The 20,566-nt window shown below is 41.0% G+C and overlaps 2 protein-coding genes across 5 annotated transcripts in view; one reads left to right on the plus strand and one right to left on the minus strand.

The window, feature by feature from the left end:
• LOC111273980 (gastric triacylglycerol lipase) overlaps positions 1 to 7,845 on the minus strand; it is a 12,963-nt gene extending 5,118 nt beyond the window's left edge. The window contains exons 1-5 of one of the 3 annotated variants that reach the window (XM_022856030.2): positions 7,662 to 7,845; positions 6,821 to 6,937; positions 3,064 to 3,122; positions 2,211 to 2,397; positions 1,128 to 1,242 (exon numbers count right to left, since the gene is read on the minus strand). In XM_022856030.2, the coding sequence (XP_022711765.1) occupies positions 1,128 to 1,242; positions 2,211 to 2,397; positions 3,064 to 3,122; positions 6,821 to 6,857 (398 nt within the window). In that variant the 5' untranslated portion in view covers positions 6,858 to 6,937; positions 7,662 to 7,845. Of the gene's footprint in view, positions 1 to 1,127; positions 1,243 to 2,210; positions 2,398 to 3,063; positions 3,123 to 6,820; positions 6,938 to 7,555 lie in introns of all 3 variants that reach the window. The other 2 variants (XM_022856029.2, XM_086967477.1) reach the window with 2 other exon arrangements.
• LOC111273981 (uncharacterized) overlaps positions 1 to 20,566 on the plus strand; it is a 62,181-nt gene that overhangs the window by 3,046 nt on the left and 38,569 nt on the right. The gene's annotated exons all lie outside the window — the stretch shown is intronic.

Raw genomic sequence — 20,566 nt, forward strand, 5'->3', positions numbered from 1 at the left:
AGAACCAGGCCGTTCATGGTGTCATTTGAAGGCCGATATGTAGCAGTGCTACTGCGTCAAAATTGTTGCTCCGTTTTTATTCGAAAATGTCTTGAATATGTCATCAAACTTCTCCACAAATCTGCTATAGCTTACAATTCTGTTGTCCGCTGCAAAAAACACTGCCCAGGTCCACAAAAAAAATTGCGCGCTTTATGCTCGAAATGCGGACGAAACGGCGTGAAGATGGTTCTACTGCTCCCGTTCTAGAAATGTCGATTTAAAAGACACCCGTCCTAGTGGTCGACCAATCACAATAAAATTCAATGAAATTACTATGCCGGTTAAGCAAGGCCGACCCGTGGGTAGCCAGGATTTCGCTAAGGAGCTAAATATAGACTGCCATACAGCTTTAAGCCAAGCTGACTATACAAACAAAAAAGACCTGATGCTTGAATTCACGCAGGGAAACTCACTCGACTGTACTTCTATCTGCACAAGAAATCAAGCAGATTCTACAGCGGCTAATCACGGGTGATGAGAAGTGGATCGTTGGTCTCATTTATAAAAAAAAAAAAACTGGAAAACGTGCCTCACAAATTTTAAGAAATCCCAGGTTAGTGCCAGAGAAAGAGCTGCTTCGAATTTGGAAAGGAACTGTACGAAACAATTGATTAGGACAACAAGCCATTGAAGGCCATTCGGCCGGAACTAGTGAACGGAATGGGCGTTGTCTTCTAAACACAGCGCTAGACCACATGCACCCTTAGCAACTGGGCTTGTACGTGTCCTCTAGGCCGCATCGAACCCTTCTCTACTTCAGCCTTTACAGAATGTTAGTAATGGCATCAATTTAGTTTCAATGGAAGGATAAAAAAATAGTCCGTTACAATTACATTTGGTTTCGTAATATTGTTTTAAATCATGAAAAATATTTGCTTTAATTTTAGCTGAAAATCATTCTGTGGTCTTTCGAGAACCTAATAGATATAAGCTGATATTATCAGGGGTCATGTTAGCCCATAGAGGCTACTGTTAGATAAAAGGTCATTAAGGAACTAACGAGAACTAAGGAGAGTACAAGGTGCCGTGAGAAAAATAGGCTAAATAATAATTATAATATAGATCATTGTACTATATAAGCTTACTAAAAGTCCCAGAAGCGTGGGTCATCCAGCTTATATTTGATGTGTGATCGCGCGTACATGTTGCCACGGGTGTTCGATAGCCAAACATCATAATCATGATCCCACAGAAGGCATGCTGAAACAATAGCAGAATGTAGACTTTGCCAGTAAACAAATTCGTTTCGAACATGGTTTACAGATAGCTTTCTAGTGGATCCACACATACACACACACACACACACACACACACACAAAAACATTGCTTAAATGTGCAAGTAATAACTTTATCTGTCCTTTAAGCAGATTCGGACGAAAATAAACTTCATGTCCTAAAAGTTAGATCTATGCCTAAGGTAAAACAACATTCAATAGCCTTTTTAGTTTAGCTCGAATGTGGATATAAGTAGAAGTAAGCGCTCGCCAGCTCGAAAGTAACAACGTCGCAAAACCATTACAGTTTACGCCGGTCACGTAGGCACCATTTGAAAATTGGCCAGATCCACTTATAAGTCCGATTAGTCGGAAACGTCTACGGCACGTCTACTGGCCCCAGCTTGAATCTATCGAATAAGATAATTATTCCGATCACCTGTACTTGTTGTTCAGCGTTTAAAATTTTAAATTTGATACGAGCAAAGTATTATCTAGTAGAGCAACGATATATTATTGCGGTAATCTTTAACCGTTCAGTTCTTTGTTTTCGTTTTGAGAGCATTTAGTATCAGCCCCTAGTGAGAAAACTAGTTTCGTGACTATGCCCTTAAAGCTTAGTCGTGGTCCTTTGGTAGAAACGTTCAGATCCCTTTATCGGAACCTATTCGATCTAACAGTAACGTATAGATAAAAACTATTTATAAAAGTTTATTTATTTATTTATTTATAAACTAAGCATTCACGATACTAGTCTTGACACTGCGACACAAACCGAGATGAGTAACATCTCCTGGCGAATACGGCAACAGAATTAAAAAAAAAAATCGGGAATAACTTTCAACGGTGTATAGCATGCATAACTGTAAAGGAAAAGTGACAGTTTCAATTTAAATATGAAGCTTATAACAACTACGAAGATGCATACAATGCTTAGGCAGCGATAATACTCACGCAGGTTTCTCGGAGGTCGATTGGACAAAAAGTCCGCAGTTGAGGAGAAGAGTCCATGTTGGATAACAACTGGAACCGAAACACTACCTCTCCTGCCGGGTATTCGATGGATTTCAAGCACATAGCCATCTGCCGTTACAACCCGGTGTAACTCCGCTGGATACCCGTATGATTTAATCATCCAAATCTAATCGCAAAAAAAGAAGAACAACATAATACCGACTCGTGGAACAATGTATTAACTTACTATATCTATTCTGAGACTGAGGAACGCCTCCTGGCCCCCTCGTTCAAAGATCACCGTTATTTGGGGGTGCACGTTTGGAGAAAACGATTAGCCTTAAGCTCGCTACTTTAGCGCAGGCTCTTAGCGCTTGGCAAAGTATTAATGTACCAGTTAACTAAGCAGTTCCATAGATGTAGACTCTGGCACGATCACCGATTAACGAATCGTTGCCATGGTAAAAAAAAAAAGTAATTTTACCACTTAGTTTGCCAAAGCCTCCTCTATTGACCTGTAGTAGCTGCGCGAGGATGCCAGTCATGCAACAGAGCTTGTGTTCTTCATACATATCTATACTATAGAGTAAGTTGAGTCACGTCCATCAAATAGGTTAGTCGAATTTATTAAAATAGACTACCAACTAATATATTAGCATTAGATTTCGAGTGGGGCACTGGACTTCTCAGCATTTTCAACAGAAAAAACAATGTTTTCTAGGTTATTACAGCTAGCAGCAAATAAGCCGCAGCTACAAGCGTGACAGCAAAAGACAAAACACGTTTTTATGTTGTTTATTGTGTGTATAGTGTGGTCGTTTCTCTACATATGTCGTTATGCCTCGTTTCTTACCGGATGCATGAAGGCTTCAGGGTTGGCTGCCCGTAGTTTCAGACCCGACGCCATCAGCGCTGTCAAATGAAACAATATCAGAATGAATATGACGCAACTGTAAAATAAAGGCCGTATATAACTTAAGTGTTCAGTCAGTCGTTCTACTGCAATATGGCCGCGTTCTAGGAGCTGGAAGTAACACGATTTGCTTGCCCTTGCTCTGTTAAAAGTTTCGACTAAGTTAAACGAGTCCTTTGCGCACTGCACATTCATACCGGGAGTTCACATAGGAGCAGTGTAAAAAAGATGTAACTGCACGATAAAGAAATGCTCCTTGAAATACTTTAAACAGCAAGGCATTGGCTGGCGAAATTGGCGGGACGGAAATTTTCCATAACTCATGATATTAAGCAGAGATATCTGATAGGCCGACAAAACCTTTACCGCAAATCATATGTACTTCTATATATTTAATAATGAATGGATTCAAAATTTAGGAAACGATTCTGATTGGTCATCATAATACGATGTTGATTCAGGCCAAGGACAGCTTTCCTCCAAAATGAGTAGTAATCAGTGGCTGCGAGTGCCTAGTAGTACCTCAAAGCAACAGGACGTTGACCCTATTCCGGCGAAGGACCAATGCTCACTAAACGTTGCCCTCATGCTTGCCATACACTTTCGGGCACAAGCATAGAATGGTTCCACGAAACAATTGCTTAAATAAACGGTCCTAGGTTCTACTTCATGTATGTTATGAAACAGTTTTTTCGGATGGTGAATAGCACTTAGATTAATAATTTCGCTAAAGCTGCAAAGTCGTACATCGAATACCCTATTTCGATCAAGTTCATATGGGTTTTTGCTTGAACAATCGGGTATGATAATTAGCTCACTTGATATCTCAGCAGACCAAATAGTTATGGGTTGCAATTGACCGACTGAACCCAATCTTGGTCTCGTTACAAATGGGCTTAGTCAGGCAAAGGTTGCAGGTAGTTTATACCGGAAACGGGGGTTGATGATAATACAACGAATAAGAGCAAGAAAAACGAGTGTCGCATTTCTTACTAAATATATATGTATATTTAGATCGGTTTGCAGAATAATAATAGGATAACAATAATTCGAGGTATTTTCTGACCAAAAACGACTTTATATTACGTTCTCGTGTTTAATTCAACAGTTACTGCAGAATTATTACTACTCAGAATGGTGTCAATGGAAACGTCATAGAACCTTGCAAAGCAACGTTCCTCTCAAAACATTTCGTTCTCAATGAACGCAAGCTAGGGGATGCACCTGGAACCGTGACGCAGTTACCAGTACAGTCGAATCCACCCCTCGAACATTTTTTAGAAGCATAGTTTACGATTATAATCTATAATTCATTAAAGATCTTTTTCGTATCGTAAAACACGCAGAGATATATTGCTCGCAGGACAAAACTGGGCTAGGCACAACGAGGCAAGATGGATGCGTTCCCGTGAATCACACACTTCTTAATGGCGTTTTTCGCCTTCGAACAACAAAGCAACCATAAATTGCCGGCAATTGTTTTATAAATTTTCGAACTGCTGAAAAGGCCATAGTAAATGCAATATAATGTTTGTTCAATTTGACTTCGTACAAGTAATTCACGATTGTCTTATAAATGCTTCTGATTTATGTATCGGTTTTAAACGCTTCTTCACCTACCCTATATAATTCGTGGAACATTTGTCACGCTGCTCAGTAGAAACGACAGATGGCGCTGTGGTACTTGCATCGTTTTGCTAACGCCTAGCGGTCTTATTATATAAAAAAAAAATAGACAACTAAACAGATAATGGAAGCCGACCACAAACGGAGTACAGTTAACTCTGCTCATGAAATAATTTGCATGAAAAATCCTCCTTAGGCAGCAGAATATATTTTGTATATATATATCATATATATATATATATATGAAATTAGGTTGGCGTTGGAATGATGCCCTATGTGCTAAAGACAGAAACACTGTTAAACACTCATAATTGTCGTTTTCTTTGTAAGTATGAGATAAGTTGAATCTTATAATACGCTATCTATCAAAGGGCCCCTCCGCGAGTGCTGTTTCTGTTTTTGGCCTATTCAACATCGTTAGAAGATCGAGCCATTCTATTCAGGTGCGTGTCTTCGTCGGAAGTCGGCCGATCAGCGACTTGAACCCGGAGGAAAAGGCGAATTCAGTATTGTTCCTCAGATACGGAATATTTTTATTATTACATAAAGTTCATTAATGAAGATCATATAGTGCTAAATTTGCATAGCTCAAGTCCAGGGTATCGCAGGGTAATTTGGGCTTATTTTAATGGGCTTAATTTGGGCTTCGAATAGCTGCTCATTTGTCATTGCGTAATTTGACAGATTAACGATCAAACACAGAAAAGCAATTGGCTCATCAGTGGTAGTAACTTGCTGACAGTATCAGCATATTGTTACCTTATCGAAACAATAGAATCATGGGACGACGAACATTTTGGGTTTTGTATCGCTTAAAGTTGTTGCTGATTAGAATATCGGACCTCAATAATTTATAGGTCGCTTTCTGACTTGACTTCTAGGTTGCTAACAAGTAGGCTCGGATATCATGGCCCCAAACGTCCTTCTATCAGACGATTATCGAACTCTAACCACCCTGTGTGATCCATTAACGGTCGGTAAGCTCCAATTAATAACTCGTAGGACTCACATGGCCGAGACTGAAACAGGTCAGCCGCTATAGCTTCGAGTAAACATTAATTAATAGAGGAGCGATGAACTGATGTATATGTCGTGTTTTAGCCAGTACAGATAGAAGGGTAAAAAGTGGAGGCTCGTATCGGCATCGTTATTACATCTGTCGTATTATTTATTTAGACGGTTTTTCTCGGCTTATAGAGTTTCGCTAACCGGCTTTTTTCGGTAAGCTGCTCGTTGGCAAGAGCTGCTACAACCCGCACCATGTACAAATTGGCACGTCCTTTGCGCACTTACTGCTTACATAATGAGGGCCGCGAGGTAATACGTTGTTTTGTGACAGTTCCACTGGTAATATTACCTTCCCTTTTAAAACAGTTGTGTAAATTACATAATATTCTACACAGTGGGAGATACGTGCACCTAACGTAGAGGTAAGTCCTCTCGAAGTAATATTAAATATATCCCGAACCATGACCCAAGCTGATGAAGGGTCCAGGTTTAGTGGGTGAGAGTCCCACAGTACCAGACAAAGCACAATATAGGGATGTCTGGTCTGCATAATGCATTCGCCCTCAACCTCGAAGAAAAAAAAAAGATGTATGTCCAGAGAAAGACATAGTGTGTCCGCAATTTGGAAGACGTTGGCTTGCCGTTGGAAATCTCCGAAAAAACCTACCTAAAAAATTGCCAGTTTTCTAATCGGCAATTTATAGATTTCCACTGGGAACTTACTGGAATGAAATGAACACTTGTTCTTGGGAATTAGTTGATTAAGTGTAGTTAACAGTTAATCTTAAAATGAGGGCTGGGTGGAGCCCTCATTTTTTCTACCGTTAACTTACTTTTTTTATATGGAGCACGCATGCATTTTGCACACAATTTATTTCTATCTTCGGGAGTCACCTGGTCGGTAATCTCAATCGAAATATGACATTTTTGTTGTTTTTAAATTATCAAGTTTTTATTCAGACTGTATAAAGAAGACCACCAAAGCCGCCTCACCAATCGATTATAACAACATTAGATTGTAGTGCGTAGGCATGTTGGAATATCTGAAAATACGGTTCCATACCTGACAATATGACAAATGCTGTTTTTAGCAGAATCATGTTTTTCGCTTTTCCTTTTTCTGCTTTTCCTTTGCTTTTTCTTTTTTATTGTGTTTTCCGTCGTGCGCGATATTGGCACCCTGCGGGTTAACAAAAACATTACTCTTTGATAACTTTTTTCGAAACTTTCTACACAATAACAATATACAGGCAGACGAATACGGTGCACAGTCTCTTCTAATTCCGTAAGAAGTTATTCCAAGTGAGCATACCTCTGACAGAGACAAGCTTGAAAAATCAGCGAGAGATCTTCACAGACCCGATGCGACTACCAGTAACGTTATCGATAGCCTGCTATCTGTATGTAGTTTTCAGAAAGCTTTCTTGCCATCATTTATAAAATATGATATGACTAAGCTTTTAAAAAAATCGTACGAAATTCTTGTGGTGCATTCAAGTAACCTACGATCTTCAATCTTACATGTTAAACAAACAGTATAATCGAACAGAGTAAACAGAACATTATTTTCAATAAAATCTGCTCAAACGCCACTGTTATATCCAGAAAATCACAGGGAACTTTACCAGGTATGAATACCCTATGGAAAAAGAAAGCGCTATTCTAACCAGGTTTCTTAAAACAAATGTTCAGAATTTTCCAATATGTCCCTTACGGCAATCAGACAATGAGATATATATATATATATAGAACAAAATAATATATCACTACGAAATCACATGCTAGGTATTGCTCTCACAGATGACGTCGGGTTAGATCTGCGCGTGATCAATGTTACGCCTGCCTATATTTCTATATAGGGTATTGTTGAAAATCGCTGAGCTTATCTTACACGAGACGAATACCTCTCCAGGGTCAGGGACTACACATAATCGCGATTCATCAATCCATTTCGGCATAATCGTCTCACTGCAACATCACATTTTGCTAATTCACGATAAGGGCATATGCTGCAGCGTGAGGCACTAACGAAAATTTGTCACCCCAGGGATGAACCGCGACCGCTAAAACAGTCGTCGGTCGGGTAAGCCAACGCTGAGGAATCGATTTCCCTCTTTAGTAGCTACGAAATGACTTTCCAAAGCGTTTCGACGTGGCAAGGAGTGAAGGTGCCTCGGCCGGTTGAGCCAAGCAACGAAGGAAACAAGGAAAAAAAAAAGTTGAGGATGACATCAACGATGACGCGCCCGTCAGGTCGCTATCCCTCATGTTAGCTAGCTAGCTAGAATACCAAAATAATAATGTCAATGTATACGATAGTTTATTAATGATGTTTGATGAACGAAATCTTTGTATTGAACAATCCTTTAGGGTTGTCAGTTTATCTAATGAGGAGGACCTATATAATCTACAGGTTATCCACGAGTCACACAATAATCAACCTCTAGTCCCTTCGGATCGCCAATGCTTTTCGCACAAATCAGGCTGTGTGTCTATGTCTATCCTTCTACTTGCTCGTCTGATGCTCACAATTTTGGTTTTCATTTGCTGTGTCTCGGCATTTACACGGTTGACTATCCAAACTATTTGCCTTTGCAGTATTTATGCGACATTGGGAAATGGCCTAGGCAGGCGGTTTGCCCCGTGTGATCTCTTCGATCTCATTTGGTTATGCGTCGTACTATTTTCATCTACATGAAGCAAATAAACTTGAAACAATTTTGAGCCATTATTTTCTGGTTCCTTTCCTGGTTCCTGGTATTTTTAGGTCAGTATTTCCATTAGCTGAGTGAAAGATGTTTAGTAACATTATTGACAACAATTGACGAAGGAGACTAGTTTTCCTTTACTTTTGGACTTGGCAAGAGTTTACCTAACGAGAGCCTAGTAAAATTAAGGCTGCTAACTGGAGACTTTGTAGGCGACTCCAAAACGAGAGATCCCCTCTACATTGATTGACGAAAGATTGTAAATCAATATCGTAGCTGCCTGCATCTACTTTGCACATCTGGAAAAACGGCATCATCTAATCAGCTATGTCAATCAAGCGAAATGACCATTCAACTATTTCTTATATTTTAAGGTATTCGATCCGGGAAAAACTATACTAATGCTGAGAACCGCCATCTAATGAGTCTCAAGAAATAGCTTCGCGTTGTCGTAGGCAGGTATATTTAAAATGTGTGTTTAAGATGGTCTATATGAGAATGTATTTCAATGTATCCTGGCCTTATCTTGTGAGAGCCTATCGTAAGATTTCTTGCGGGCGTCCTTGGCACGGTCTTCTTGGGCCCCTTTTGGCGTATCGTATTCTTTCACAGGACATGCTACCGAAGTCTGCTGAGTTGCTCGATTCGATGTACTTTAACGCCTGTCTAGTTTCTTGTGCAGCAACCATCTGTACAATGGATAATGCTGCCGTCGCCTTCGGTTTTTTTCTGGCTGGGTCCTCGAGTCTCTTGAAAGCTGTTCCCTTCCACGCCGCCCCTAGGCTATCACGTGTGACCGACGCCCAACAGTAGCAGCGAGAAATCTTCGGGATTCTTTTTCGTGCGTTTCCTTTCTTTGGGCTTCTCACTTCACTTCTTTTTCGTGGTCGTTCTTTTCCTCTTTTTCCGTCGCTAAGATTGGCCTGGGGCGTCTCAATTATTTAGGACGCAGTTCCCGCTCGCCGTTTTAAGAGGCTGCTGATCACATTGCCTAGCAGACTTCTATTACTTCTGCTGAAGGCCGCAGGCTCAGACTCGGTGGCCAAGACCTGCCCTTTTTCAATTTTGACATTGGCGTAAGTGTTTGTGGTCAAGCATGGGCCGCCGAGATCCACCCGTTCTCTGATACTGTGCAGCAGTTCGTTCATCTTGGAAAATATCGTCGGACAGCTGACACGGCCGTTAAGGTGACCAAGATGAAAGAATGGCATCATTAATATGTAGCTTCGTTGAGCTGGAGAAAAGCATGCAATTTTAGTGCCGCTGTTACGGCCGTCGTTCCATTGAGACTTATTGATGCGTTAGCCTTGGGAAACAAGCGTATGATATTTAACCAGATTCGGCAATCAGTTAAGGCCAAAAATGAAAAGCAGTCGAAAAATGTCATCCGCAAGCGTCCTATGAACAAAAGCAGATGTTGTTGTTGTTGTTGTCGATGTATAATTAAAAAGTAAAATAAATTGCCAGCAAATGTCGGGTCTTATAGTCTATATCTACGGTCGGTTTCAAATGTAACTATTATCATTGAAATACAGTAACTTCAACAAAAATTTCTTATTTAATCTCGATTTGAAATAGGTATTAGTGAGTTTTTAGTGATCAGACCTTTCCTTCCGCTTCTACGGACTGTTTTACTATATAAAATACAACAATTATTGAAATAAAGACCTAAATAACTTTTTAGATGTAGAATAGTAACAGGACTAGTTATCATAGGTTACTTAACTAGAGTTACTTTTTTCAACTAAGCTTTTTCTAATCGCAACTTGCGAAAATATCTCTTTTTAAACACACGCAGTTAGACGATCTATATACTTTTCGTATTTCATTCCATATGTAAATGGGGAAATTTCCTACTATCGACATGTCGTATTCTAGAAAACACAAATTATTGTTGTTTTTGCGCGCCATTTTCCAATTACAGGGCGTATACTCTCGAAATGATGTAAATCTATAGAAGAGCAAGCAGTGTATGATAAGTTTCTATTGAAAGCTGATTGATTTAGGCAAATGACGACAAGCTGCTCAAGATTTGTTTTAAAGCACACCTTCGTATATGAATTGTGTTTGCAGAATTAAAGCGAATCGAACGGCACGAAATTGTAAAATTTTACCCAATTTCTTATAGGATTATATAACTTTTTAAAATTATACCTTTCATTCTTCCTCTTGGAATTTCTACGCCAGCTTCTCGTAAGGTTACAACACGAAAGTTATCTCTGTTATCGAAAGATTTTATTACAATAATGTTTATTCCATATTAAAATATGTTGCTCACACAACTATTCACTCTCCCCTTTTCTTAATCTACTTCAAAATAGAAGAAGTGAAAACTATTTTCCTGATACATGTTTATTTGTATCTAAGACATAGGTAAAATTGATCGCTTCTGTTTATAGCTATACAAACGGCCAATTTGGCGAAAAATTGTTACGGGACCTTCTTGTTCTTTTTTCCAGCTGTAAAGGTCCTCACGCTGGGCGTTATAACCTTTAAAACAAACGTTAATTTGCTCCTTTTTGACTGTCAATGGTCAGGTACCCGTAGCAAATTCAAATTGATTTAACAAAGGCAGGTGTTTACTGTTCATCGTCGACTTTGTCACTACAGATCGTCGCAGTTCCAACAACCGACAGAGTAGACGGCCCAACAAACAAATGACGCTTTCGGTAGTTCCCCACATCAGGAGGACGAAACATTTACATTATGCATTCGATTCAAAGTGCCATCTGAAGTAAAGAATGTCTTGCTTTATTTGGTCTGGTATCTTAAGTAGGTATAGCCATTGGCGAGTGGGCACGAAGGTCGCTCCAGGGAGTTTTTTTTTTTTAGACCCGGGTGCGAGAAACTGCCATAAATGCCTCTATTAGCCCATCTAGCAAAATCGCTAACGATCCAGTATAGGGATACTATAGGCGCGCTCGATCGGACGTTGCACTTTCGGCGATCCGTGGCCTATGAACAGATGGGTTATGATGTCGATGACAATGATGGTAGTGATGATAGTGACGGAAGCGGTACTCTATCCGACGCGCTACTTAAATCAACTGTATTTATAATCGTCTAGCCGAAAAGACGTAAGCAAAATATGACACAAACGGCGTTACGGTTTAGACTGGTTGAGTTATATGTCATTAGCATATATAAGCCATGTTGAACAAGACGTACATGCACATATATATGTGTTTTTATTATTTAGTGAATCATCTATGTATAAGATTAAATAATAATTGCAATCGTATTATAAAAATACGCATTAGTATATTAACGACATCGTTACGCTAGATTTATAATCGAAAATTTCGAACGGATGCGAGACAAACCAGGGACAGGTATTTTGAATAATATTATATCGACTGACTGAACAAATACACAGCTATAGATGGCGCTATGTGGGGTGCAATGGTATTTGTCGACGTAACACCTGTGACATGTGCAAAATGTCCGTCATTTATGTACATATAAAAAAACTGTGATTCATGAACAACACTTCTTGTGACATGAAGACAGTTTAAATACACAGCTTCGCTTGGTTATAACTTAAGTTGAATCAACTTCTATAATGCGATCTGTTTGTTAAGCGTCTGATTTACTTGGGCAGCTAGTGGAAAGGATAAGCAGTAGCACAATTATAATAAAAAGCAGTAGAGGAAGTTCTTTTAGCTTTTGGTTTTGAAGACTACACCAAGCTACACGATCGTCTGCTTGTCAGCGTAATTTATCTTCAACATCTGTGGTTCACGGCAGTACCCTTGTTGAAACTGAGGATAATAAGACATTACATCTCACTGTAAATTTATTCGTTGTGAATACTGTTAGTAAAATTAGTTCTACTGTGGTTTCTTATTTACTTAGTATTAGGTAATCTGGTGAATGTTTTTCATTGTTTGACCATCTTTGAACGCTTTTGCTTTAAATGTCAGGCATTAACGTAGAGAAACGTTCGATGCAATTAATTAAAATCTGTATAATACAATCCATCAGTTAAGTCGAGTCTTGAATACTCATTCTTTTGCCGGTTCAACGTTCACCGAAGAATAGGTTTTTGAAGCTATAAAGTTTTCTCCTGGTGATACAGATGCACAGAACAGTAGTTACTACCCGTTAGATAGGAAATAGCTTAGGATTTAAAGAACCGGGGCTCGACCAAGTCAATGTATCCTACTCACAGGATACGCAGGCTTGATAAAAAAAAAAAAGGAAAGAGTTTGCTATTTTCCTCGCGCGTGGACCTCGCGTTTTGACGGCGTTTCTGCCACGACTTAGGTCGCCGACTTTGCGAGGAGCAAGCGAGTTGCGAGTGATCGGACGCGCCACAGGGCCTCCGGGACACTGAAATGAAGGGGACCCAGATTTGAGAGATCTACGTTTCAACCTCCACCACCATCCCCCGCAAATTGGATCCGCCTTCTCTGAGTTCAGCGTCCTTAAACCTAAGTCAATCTCTATAGCCTGGTGAGCCACACCAGATCCACTAGGAGCCGACACGACGACGTTACAGCAGCCAATCCTTCACTATCGTCTCTGCAGCCGCCGTCTTATAGAGGCTTCCTCCACTTTTGCTTCGACTGGACGGCCGTCGGTAGTGTTTTCTTACCCTTAGCACGCTTGCTCGCTTTTTCGAACGTAAGTGGGCTGTTCAATCAGCTTGCGATGGCTCCGACCTCCAATTCTGTACGCCAACTAGCAATGGCAATGGCAACGCCCACGTACGTCCACTTTTATTTCTCTTTGTCAACTGCCCCATCTACCAACAGTGTGGAACTTCGTGGAAAATTCACCAATTTTATTCGTTTCGTCGCGGTCAAAACCCACAGACACCAGATCGTCACCAAGCAGAAACAAGAAAAAACTGAGAACCAATGAGCGAGCTGTCGAGAACGCGACTTCAAAGAATGTGGGAGGAAGCATGAAAAGCCTAGTGCGCAAAGCGTAAGGTGACGAAGTCCACTGAGGGTTGAAGATTGTCCAGTACGTTTTAGTGAAAGAGCGACTCGAGGGGTTCGATTTTCAGCCAGCCTGTCATCAATTAGCGTTAGCTCTGTCTCAGGATCTCAAAGGGAAATTCTAAAAGTATTTTTATCTAACGCCTGTTCAGCATATTTGTGTGACGTTACTTAAACACTGAAATTTCATTTAAAAAAAAAAAAGATATTCGTAATATAGAGTAAACGTAATTGGCTTTATATATAGATGAGCATAATATTTTGCTTAGAGGCTCGAGTTGAGTGTGCTGGTGATACAGATAGCATACATTACTTGGTATAAAAATATATAGCTAATTGTTCTTTAATATGCCTTTTAAGGCAAACGTTTTAGCCAGAATCCAAACAAACAAAAATCACTTATAACCACTGGATACATACAGTTTTAGTCGGTTATTGTATCATTCAGTGATTCAGACGTTAATTGATGATTGGAATCCAATGGTAATAAACAATCCGTTAATATTATCTATTCAATATATAAGTTAAAGTTCAGTACAGCTATATAAACTAGGGTACCTTCCTTGGGTCACTTCGCAGCCCTATCTCAATGGATCAATACCTCAACAGGCGTGCGTTAGCTAGACCAGGTTAAGTTGAACTCATTTAATGTCAAGTTACACAAGGCATAAGGCCCTTTGCTGAACTTATTTTAACAAGTTTAAAAAACTCGGCAGAACAACCCACAACTCTGAAAGAAGTTCCTATTGGCAATAAACGATTATTAGATTTGGTTCTTCAGAGCTATATGCAACCCGTCGTAAGCGATTCCCACCATTGATCCTACCAAAACCTCTTTTTCAGTTTTGATATTTTTTTCTTATAGGCAACTCGTGGCTGAATTTCTACAGTCCTCTTTTAACACTGCTTCAAAGACCTGTCATGTTAAGGAGCTCATTGTGAGCAATCCTGAAGAGGAGGCAGGAAATAGGACTTTGAGTATATTCATGCCATCGGCTATTGTTTGGATTTTTGTTTTAGGATCAAAATGTGTACACACAAAGTTGTGTCCTTGCTATATTACACATTATTATTGAACAGACCCAAGAGCCGGTAGTAATAACTGGCATAGATGACTCTATCTAGTGTAGCAAACCTACTGGACCTTAGTACTTTGTTCATCGAGCGAGAAATAAATTTAAAAGCCGTGATTTCTTTGTATCATGAAAAAATAAAAAGCCGCTCTCAGAACTGTCATGAAGCTTGTCTCCGTCCCGATGCAAGTTATCATATACAGCCCACTGAAACATTTTGCCAGAAATATTGTATATTTTCTTATATTATACTTTATTCCAAATCTTGCAAATTTAATCGCGAATAAAGCCTGCTATTTTGAATTTACCTCGACAAATCTTCTGTATACTTTCTAACTGACGTACTACCTCCATGGGAAGCCGTGATCAAAATTATATAGTAGGATTGATCTCACATATAGAGTGTCTGTTCTGATGCGGCCTATGACGACAGTTGAAAGTTATTAACTAAATACTTAGTATTTTTTTTTGTGCGTGTACGTAGATATGGCCACATTACGATATCAAAAAGTCTCTAAAATGTAGGCGGATTGTCATTCATCATTGCATAGGTCTCATGAGCCTATACACGCCCCTTCCTAATCCGACGTTAAGATGGTGCCTCAGAAAACGATAATGTTTGACAGCGAAGGAAAACCCTAACGCGCCGTATACGTCCAATCCGGCCTAGCTAGTCAGACGTTAGCCGTTAAACAGAAACGAGGAGGCAAGACACAAAAAACCTCAAAAACCTCTCAGGAGAGACTTTCTCAATAAATCTCTTTCGCGCAGCAGCATTAGAACCAGCGTATTTCTCTTCTGAATGCTCTCATCTCATAGCTCAAAAGGTCTCTATCTCCCTCGCCTTCTTTTCAAGCCCCTATAGCAATTCGGCATAGAGGGTGACGATTCCTGCCCAACCACTCACGACTACCCAACCCTGTCCTATTTTATTGGCGAAAAAAACAGCTCCTTAACGGAAAGTGACGAAATAGAAAGAGACTGTGTGTGTAAGTGTGTACATGCACGTATGAGTGACAGAGAGAACCAAGACGGGAGACTGCTGGCAGGAATGATGTATCCGTCATCTGGGGGAAGGGGGAAGGAGGGGCAGGGGGTGCGAAAGAAACGCAGGGCAATGGGAAGGTTGGACATTGCCATACTCGGCACGGGTAAGTCCGATGAGGGGCCTGGCGGCATCGTGGCTATACTGATGTCGCTGGTGTTGGTACGTCAACGTCCCCAGCATGCCAAATGTGAGATACCAATGGTGACAGTGAGGTACTAAGCTTTTTCTGTAGCGGCAGGTCCTACCCTTGTAGCTTTTGCAACTATTTTTGCTGCTCCTGACGACGCTAGAGCACCAGCTAAGACGTATGGCCAGTAGCACCCGCAACCCATGCTTGGTCCGTTACCGTAACGGCGGCCATCAGCGTAGCGGGTAAAGCAGGGACGTCGGTAGCTGGTATATACGCTCACGGATTCCGTCTCGAAAACGAACCCGAGGCGGCTCACAATGACCTGACCAGCAGCTAAGCACGCCGCTAGACTCCGCAAGCAAGCGGGGTTCGGATATGTTATGATATTATATATCCACATACATGGTACTATGTTTCATATAAAAGCCTTCGGGTTTCGGTCACACCAGTACTACAAGGAAACCACGACGAAGAAGAGCAAGAAAAAGGTGAAGAATAAGTAGCAGCGCATAGGGGCAAACCATAGGTAAAAGGTGGGTTAAAGCCTGCTGGCAAACGGCGTCATGAAGCTGGGTCGTAGACTGTGGTCGTACCGATTCGGAGTCGTCGCATCACTGGTTGAGGGAAATGATCCGGTGCCACGAGTCACGTCGGGTGACCACGACTGTTACCTTTTCCGTGGTCACTTGAACCGAAGCGAAGAAGTGCTAACGTATTGACCAGCGTTGTGGAACACTCGTGATAGGAGAGAACGTTACCTGGGTGCGTGCATAGCTTGTCTACTGGTTCGCGCTAGTAAAACGAGCTTAGTCGTCGACAAGTAGGGTAGTTAAAAGGACGTATAAACATCCGAGATCCAATTATCACACTTAGTAAAACTCTATTAGCGATTTAAGAAGATCAGCTTAGCTATCAAGTAGATAAGCCCCAGCACATTTTATATTAGCAACTATATGTGCTTTAAAGACGATTTTACAGAGCCTCTAGACTCACTAGAGATGTAGAACATGACGATGGACCTTAAGACACATTTTTTAGAAGTAAAACGTGTGAGCACTTCTTCAGGTAATCGAAGTTGCCAATGTTCGAATTTGAGCATTTCTCCTTCAAGCTTTAGTTCTCCCTGCATGTATCGCTGCGCGTGGCCCTGGCTGTGCTTGAATGCCAGCGTCTTATTTGTGTGTCTTGAATTGTTTTTGTCCACCTGGCTTGGTCCGTTTAACTAGACATGTGACGTTGCTGTAGCAGCATTACCGCGTAATCACACATTCTTTGCAAAAAAAAACGTGCGTAGGGTTATCAAAGCGAACGTCTGTCGTGGTTCTGTTGCCAGCGGGAAAGTTCCTGTATAGCAGACACATACGTCTAGACACACTGACGTTGTCTACTATTCTTGTCGTTCAAAAGCAGTAATGTGTACTTAGCTACTGTGTTATACTTACTGGTGCTTTATTCCGTTCGGATCTAGTAGTCCTCCTGAGGCTCTGTTCCCTCATCGCCCGTGTTCTCCACGCCACTGTCGCGTCCATTCGTCGTCTCTGAAACGAACGTCAGTACAGCGGCGAGCAGATGACAAGAAAAACCTTGATATGGCTGTAGAGGCGTTAGTGTAAAAAGTTTCTAATTTCTTAAGTAGAAACAATTCACCATTCAAAGCCAATAGGGATTCAGCGCCAGGGGGATAGCGGGTTCCTATTTTATCGTCTTCCTAACGTTTTCTTCACTCATTTACCCCAGACCGCTTAATTCTGTCAGCGGCCACTAGACTACTTAAGGGCTGTCTCTCCTTTGGAACGGGAACGTAAACTGTCGAGATGGGGTGGGTGGAATACCTTCTCGCTCTGACTACCGTATCTTCCTTTATACGCTTCGTTCTCTCTAGTTGTAACATCTTCTCGCGATTCTCCCAACAAAGAAATTTGCATATCAATTTGTCTACGGATTGCGAGGCTTTCATCCATCCACGCTTGCTTCCGTGATATAGGGCGGAATATGTTGCTGCTGCTGCCGCTTTGGCTATGCTTCAAGCTAGAGGCACGAAGGGTGAACGAGATTGGCCTCTGCGGGTCGGACCGGAGTGAAGTGAGTCTATATCTACGCGGACGCGAAAGAGATGCGTGGATCGGGCAGGAAAATGACGCTACAAGCTAATCAACATATACTGTTCTGTAGTTCTTGTTTTGTCGACATGCAGCGCCTGCAGAACAAAGTGCAAATGAAACGTGTTCTTTAAAAGAACTTGCCTGTCCGCCTGACTGGTTACGGTTGAGCTACGGCAACATGTTACGACGCGTGCGTCCAAAACAAAAAAATCAAGCATGCAAAACGAAGACTTTATGCGCTCATGGCTATTTAGAAAGGGAGACTTTAACTTCCGATTCTATCACACATATATATATATATATATATATATATATAGATTCTTATAGTTTCTTGCCTTCAGGTGGATTTTTTCACGTTTTCATTTTCAAGCAAAATGTGAAGATCAAATCAAAGCGAGTACGACCCCAGCGAACTCGTTTTACTCAATTTTAATCATATAATTCTAAACTTAATGAAATTTTCGACCCTAAGCTGAGACAATGCTTTCTAAGAACCTTCTGACGGCTCTAAAATGCTTCTTCGATGTGTAATGTTCGGAGAAGATGTTTTAGCGTAAACTTTCACTCGTCGTGTTGTATCGCTTCACCTTCCGCCTCTTAGTGGATTCAACCGTGGCAGTGGCTTTGGGATTTCGAAGCTTTGTAGTTCATAAGCCTTTCAGCAAAACCCGCGTATTTTAAAGGGAAAATGTGCGGGAGTTCAGAGTCAATCGTTCCAAACAGAAGGGCGGCCAGAGATAATCTAAGCTTGCCAGGGTCTAGCGTGTTAACAATGAAAGCATCATAGAAAATCCTAGATATAAGCTATATTTGGTATTTTGGGGGAATATGCATCCTCGGTGGGGTAAATTTGAGAGAGCACACGAAGTAAGCTCAGGAGGCTCGCTCCCGACGGCTCTAAAGAAAGGAAGAGCAGCAGCGAGACAAGCCAATGTCTCCTGCAAAACTGGCTACATCTTTGCTGCATCGACGTGCTCCGCCTAACAAAGAGGGTTGCGTAAAGACAATGCGCAGATTAAAAAGGATCGGGCCAAGTTTAAGAAACATAAGTGCTTTGCAAAAAAAGATTTTCTTTTTTGCATGCCTAACTTGCTAAATATATGCTCTGCCTTCGTGGTCTTGCAGATAAAGCTATGCTATATGAAAATTTAATCCAAAAGGAACGATAAAGTTCAGTCCTGAGATGTTATTTATCGGATTTAAAGAAGGCGACTGGGGCAGAACTAAACTACCGCTAGGCCTTTGAACAAATATGAATTTTTTTTAATGTTACAGTAGCAGGAAATTATAGAAATTCAAGAAACCCTAAACGTGAGTACAGAGGGAATGCAATAAGTAAGCAGAAGAGATATGGTGGACTTTTTGGATGGATGAACACTTTTGGATAATCGCAAAAAGTCGCATATATATATATATATATATATACATATACTGACACTCTTTTCGATATGACGAGAACTCAAACATTGAATTCGTTACTTTAGTTAATCTGTCCTTTAGTGCACGTTAATTAAATGCAAATCTGGGGGCTTATGAAGGAATCATATACCATTGGGAATTGTTAGAGCTTTTAAGGAAATAAAGTAGATTGTAACGTTTACAGACTATATAACTACTTCTTCATTCAACCGAATCAACTTATTGGTTCGGATCTGAGAGGTCTTAGACGTTGAATATATTATAGAAATTTTGAAATATCCCAACCTGAATTGTACGCATCAAAAGATGATGGTACTTGATACTAGTCATCGAGCGGCATGCCCAACGAAGTTTCATGTTAGAGGGATACAGTGATCAACAATACATCAAATTTCGTATCAGGTGAGCGATATATAACTAACCAAATGAAAGTTTCACACTAAACGACTAATTTAAGCCGGTTCGTACATAACTGTTGAGAGTTTTAAGATTTTCTACTAGCGTTAAGTCCTTCATAATCTCCTAACTTCTAAATTAGGTTCAGCGGTAATAGAGGTTAGAGTACAGTGAACAGATCTCTTGCTTCAGTCTTATCTGAGCTTAAAACACTGTCGAGCTCCTTTCTTTTAAAAGCGTTACCCATATATGGGTCTCTACGGTGGATCCCATTAGAAAAATGGCTACAGGCTACTCTCTAATCTGGATGCACTCCTGCTTATTTCGAACTTGGGACGACGGCAGCCGTGGCGTATAAACGGTGCAGTGTTTCCTACCTTTAGGCGTTCACAGTACAAGCAGACAGCAGTGTAGGTAGATGGAGAGCTCGGTTGGGTGCGGATCATCACATCGGCTTCTTCGATTCCTCCAGTTCATCATTGTCCGTTTGTTCACTCTCGAAAAGATCCTCTGTGCGGTTGTACCGTCACGACCAGGAACAGCGAAGCAAATGCACAGCTTTTTAGGTACCTGCTCCTGCATCCAAACTCTCGTGCTCGCTATGAAGAACACACTAACCGCAAGCAGAAAATTCCCTCCACAAGAACTACCCCCAGCTTCCTTTTCCAGATCGACAGTGACATGCGCAAGCGGTAGTAGCTATTTAATTAAGTAAAGGCCGCGTACAAGCGAAACAGGGAAGTGACATACTGGAGAGTTTGCGCAACAATGTAAGTAAGCGGCCTCTGCTAAACGCACGGCATCATTAGGTCTCGACGATGTGGGCAGTAGCGAAGAGAAAGGCGATGAAATGAAAGGACATATATGAAATTTCTTCAGGGGAAACCCGCAATCTAGCCCAGTGTGGTGTCAGTCGCAGCTTCTTGGCTGGCTTGCGCTAGGCCCCACTAGGGACGGCACCCAAAGATAAATGAAATAAGCTGGCGC

Source organism: Varroa jacobsoni, unplaced genomic scaffold (genome assembly GCF_002532875.2).
Source record: "Varroa jacobsoni isolate VJ856 unplaced genomic scaffold, vjacob_1.0 scaffold_242, whole genome shotgun sequence".
In the NCBI taxonomy this organism is placed as follows: domain Eukaryota; kingdom Metazoa; phylum Arthropoda; class Arachnida; order Mesostigmata; family Varroidae; genus Varroa; species Varroa jacobsoni.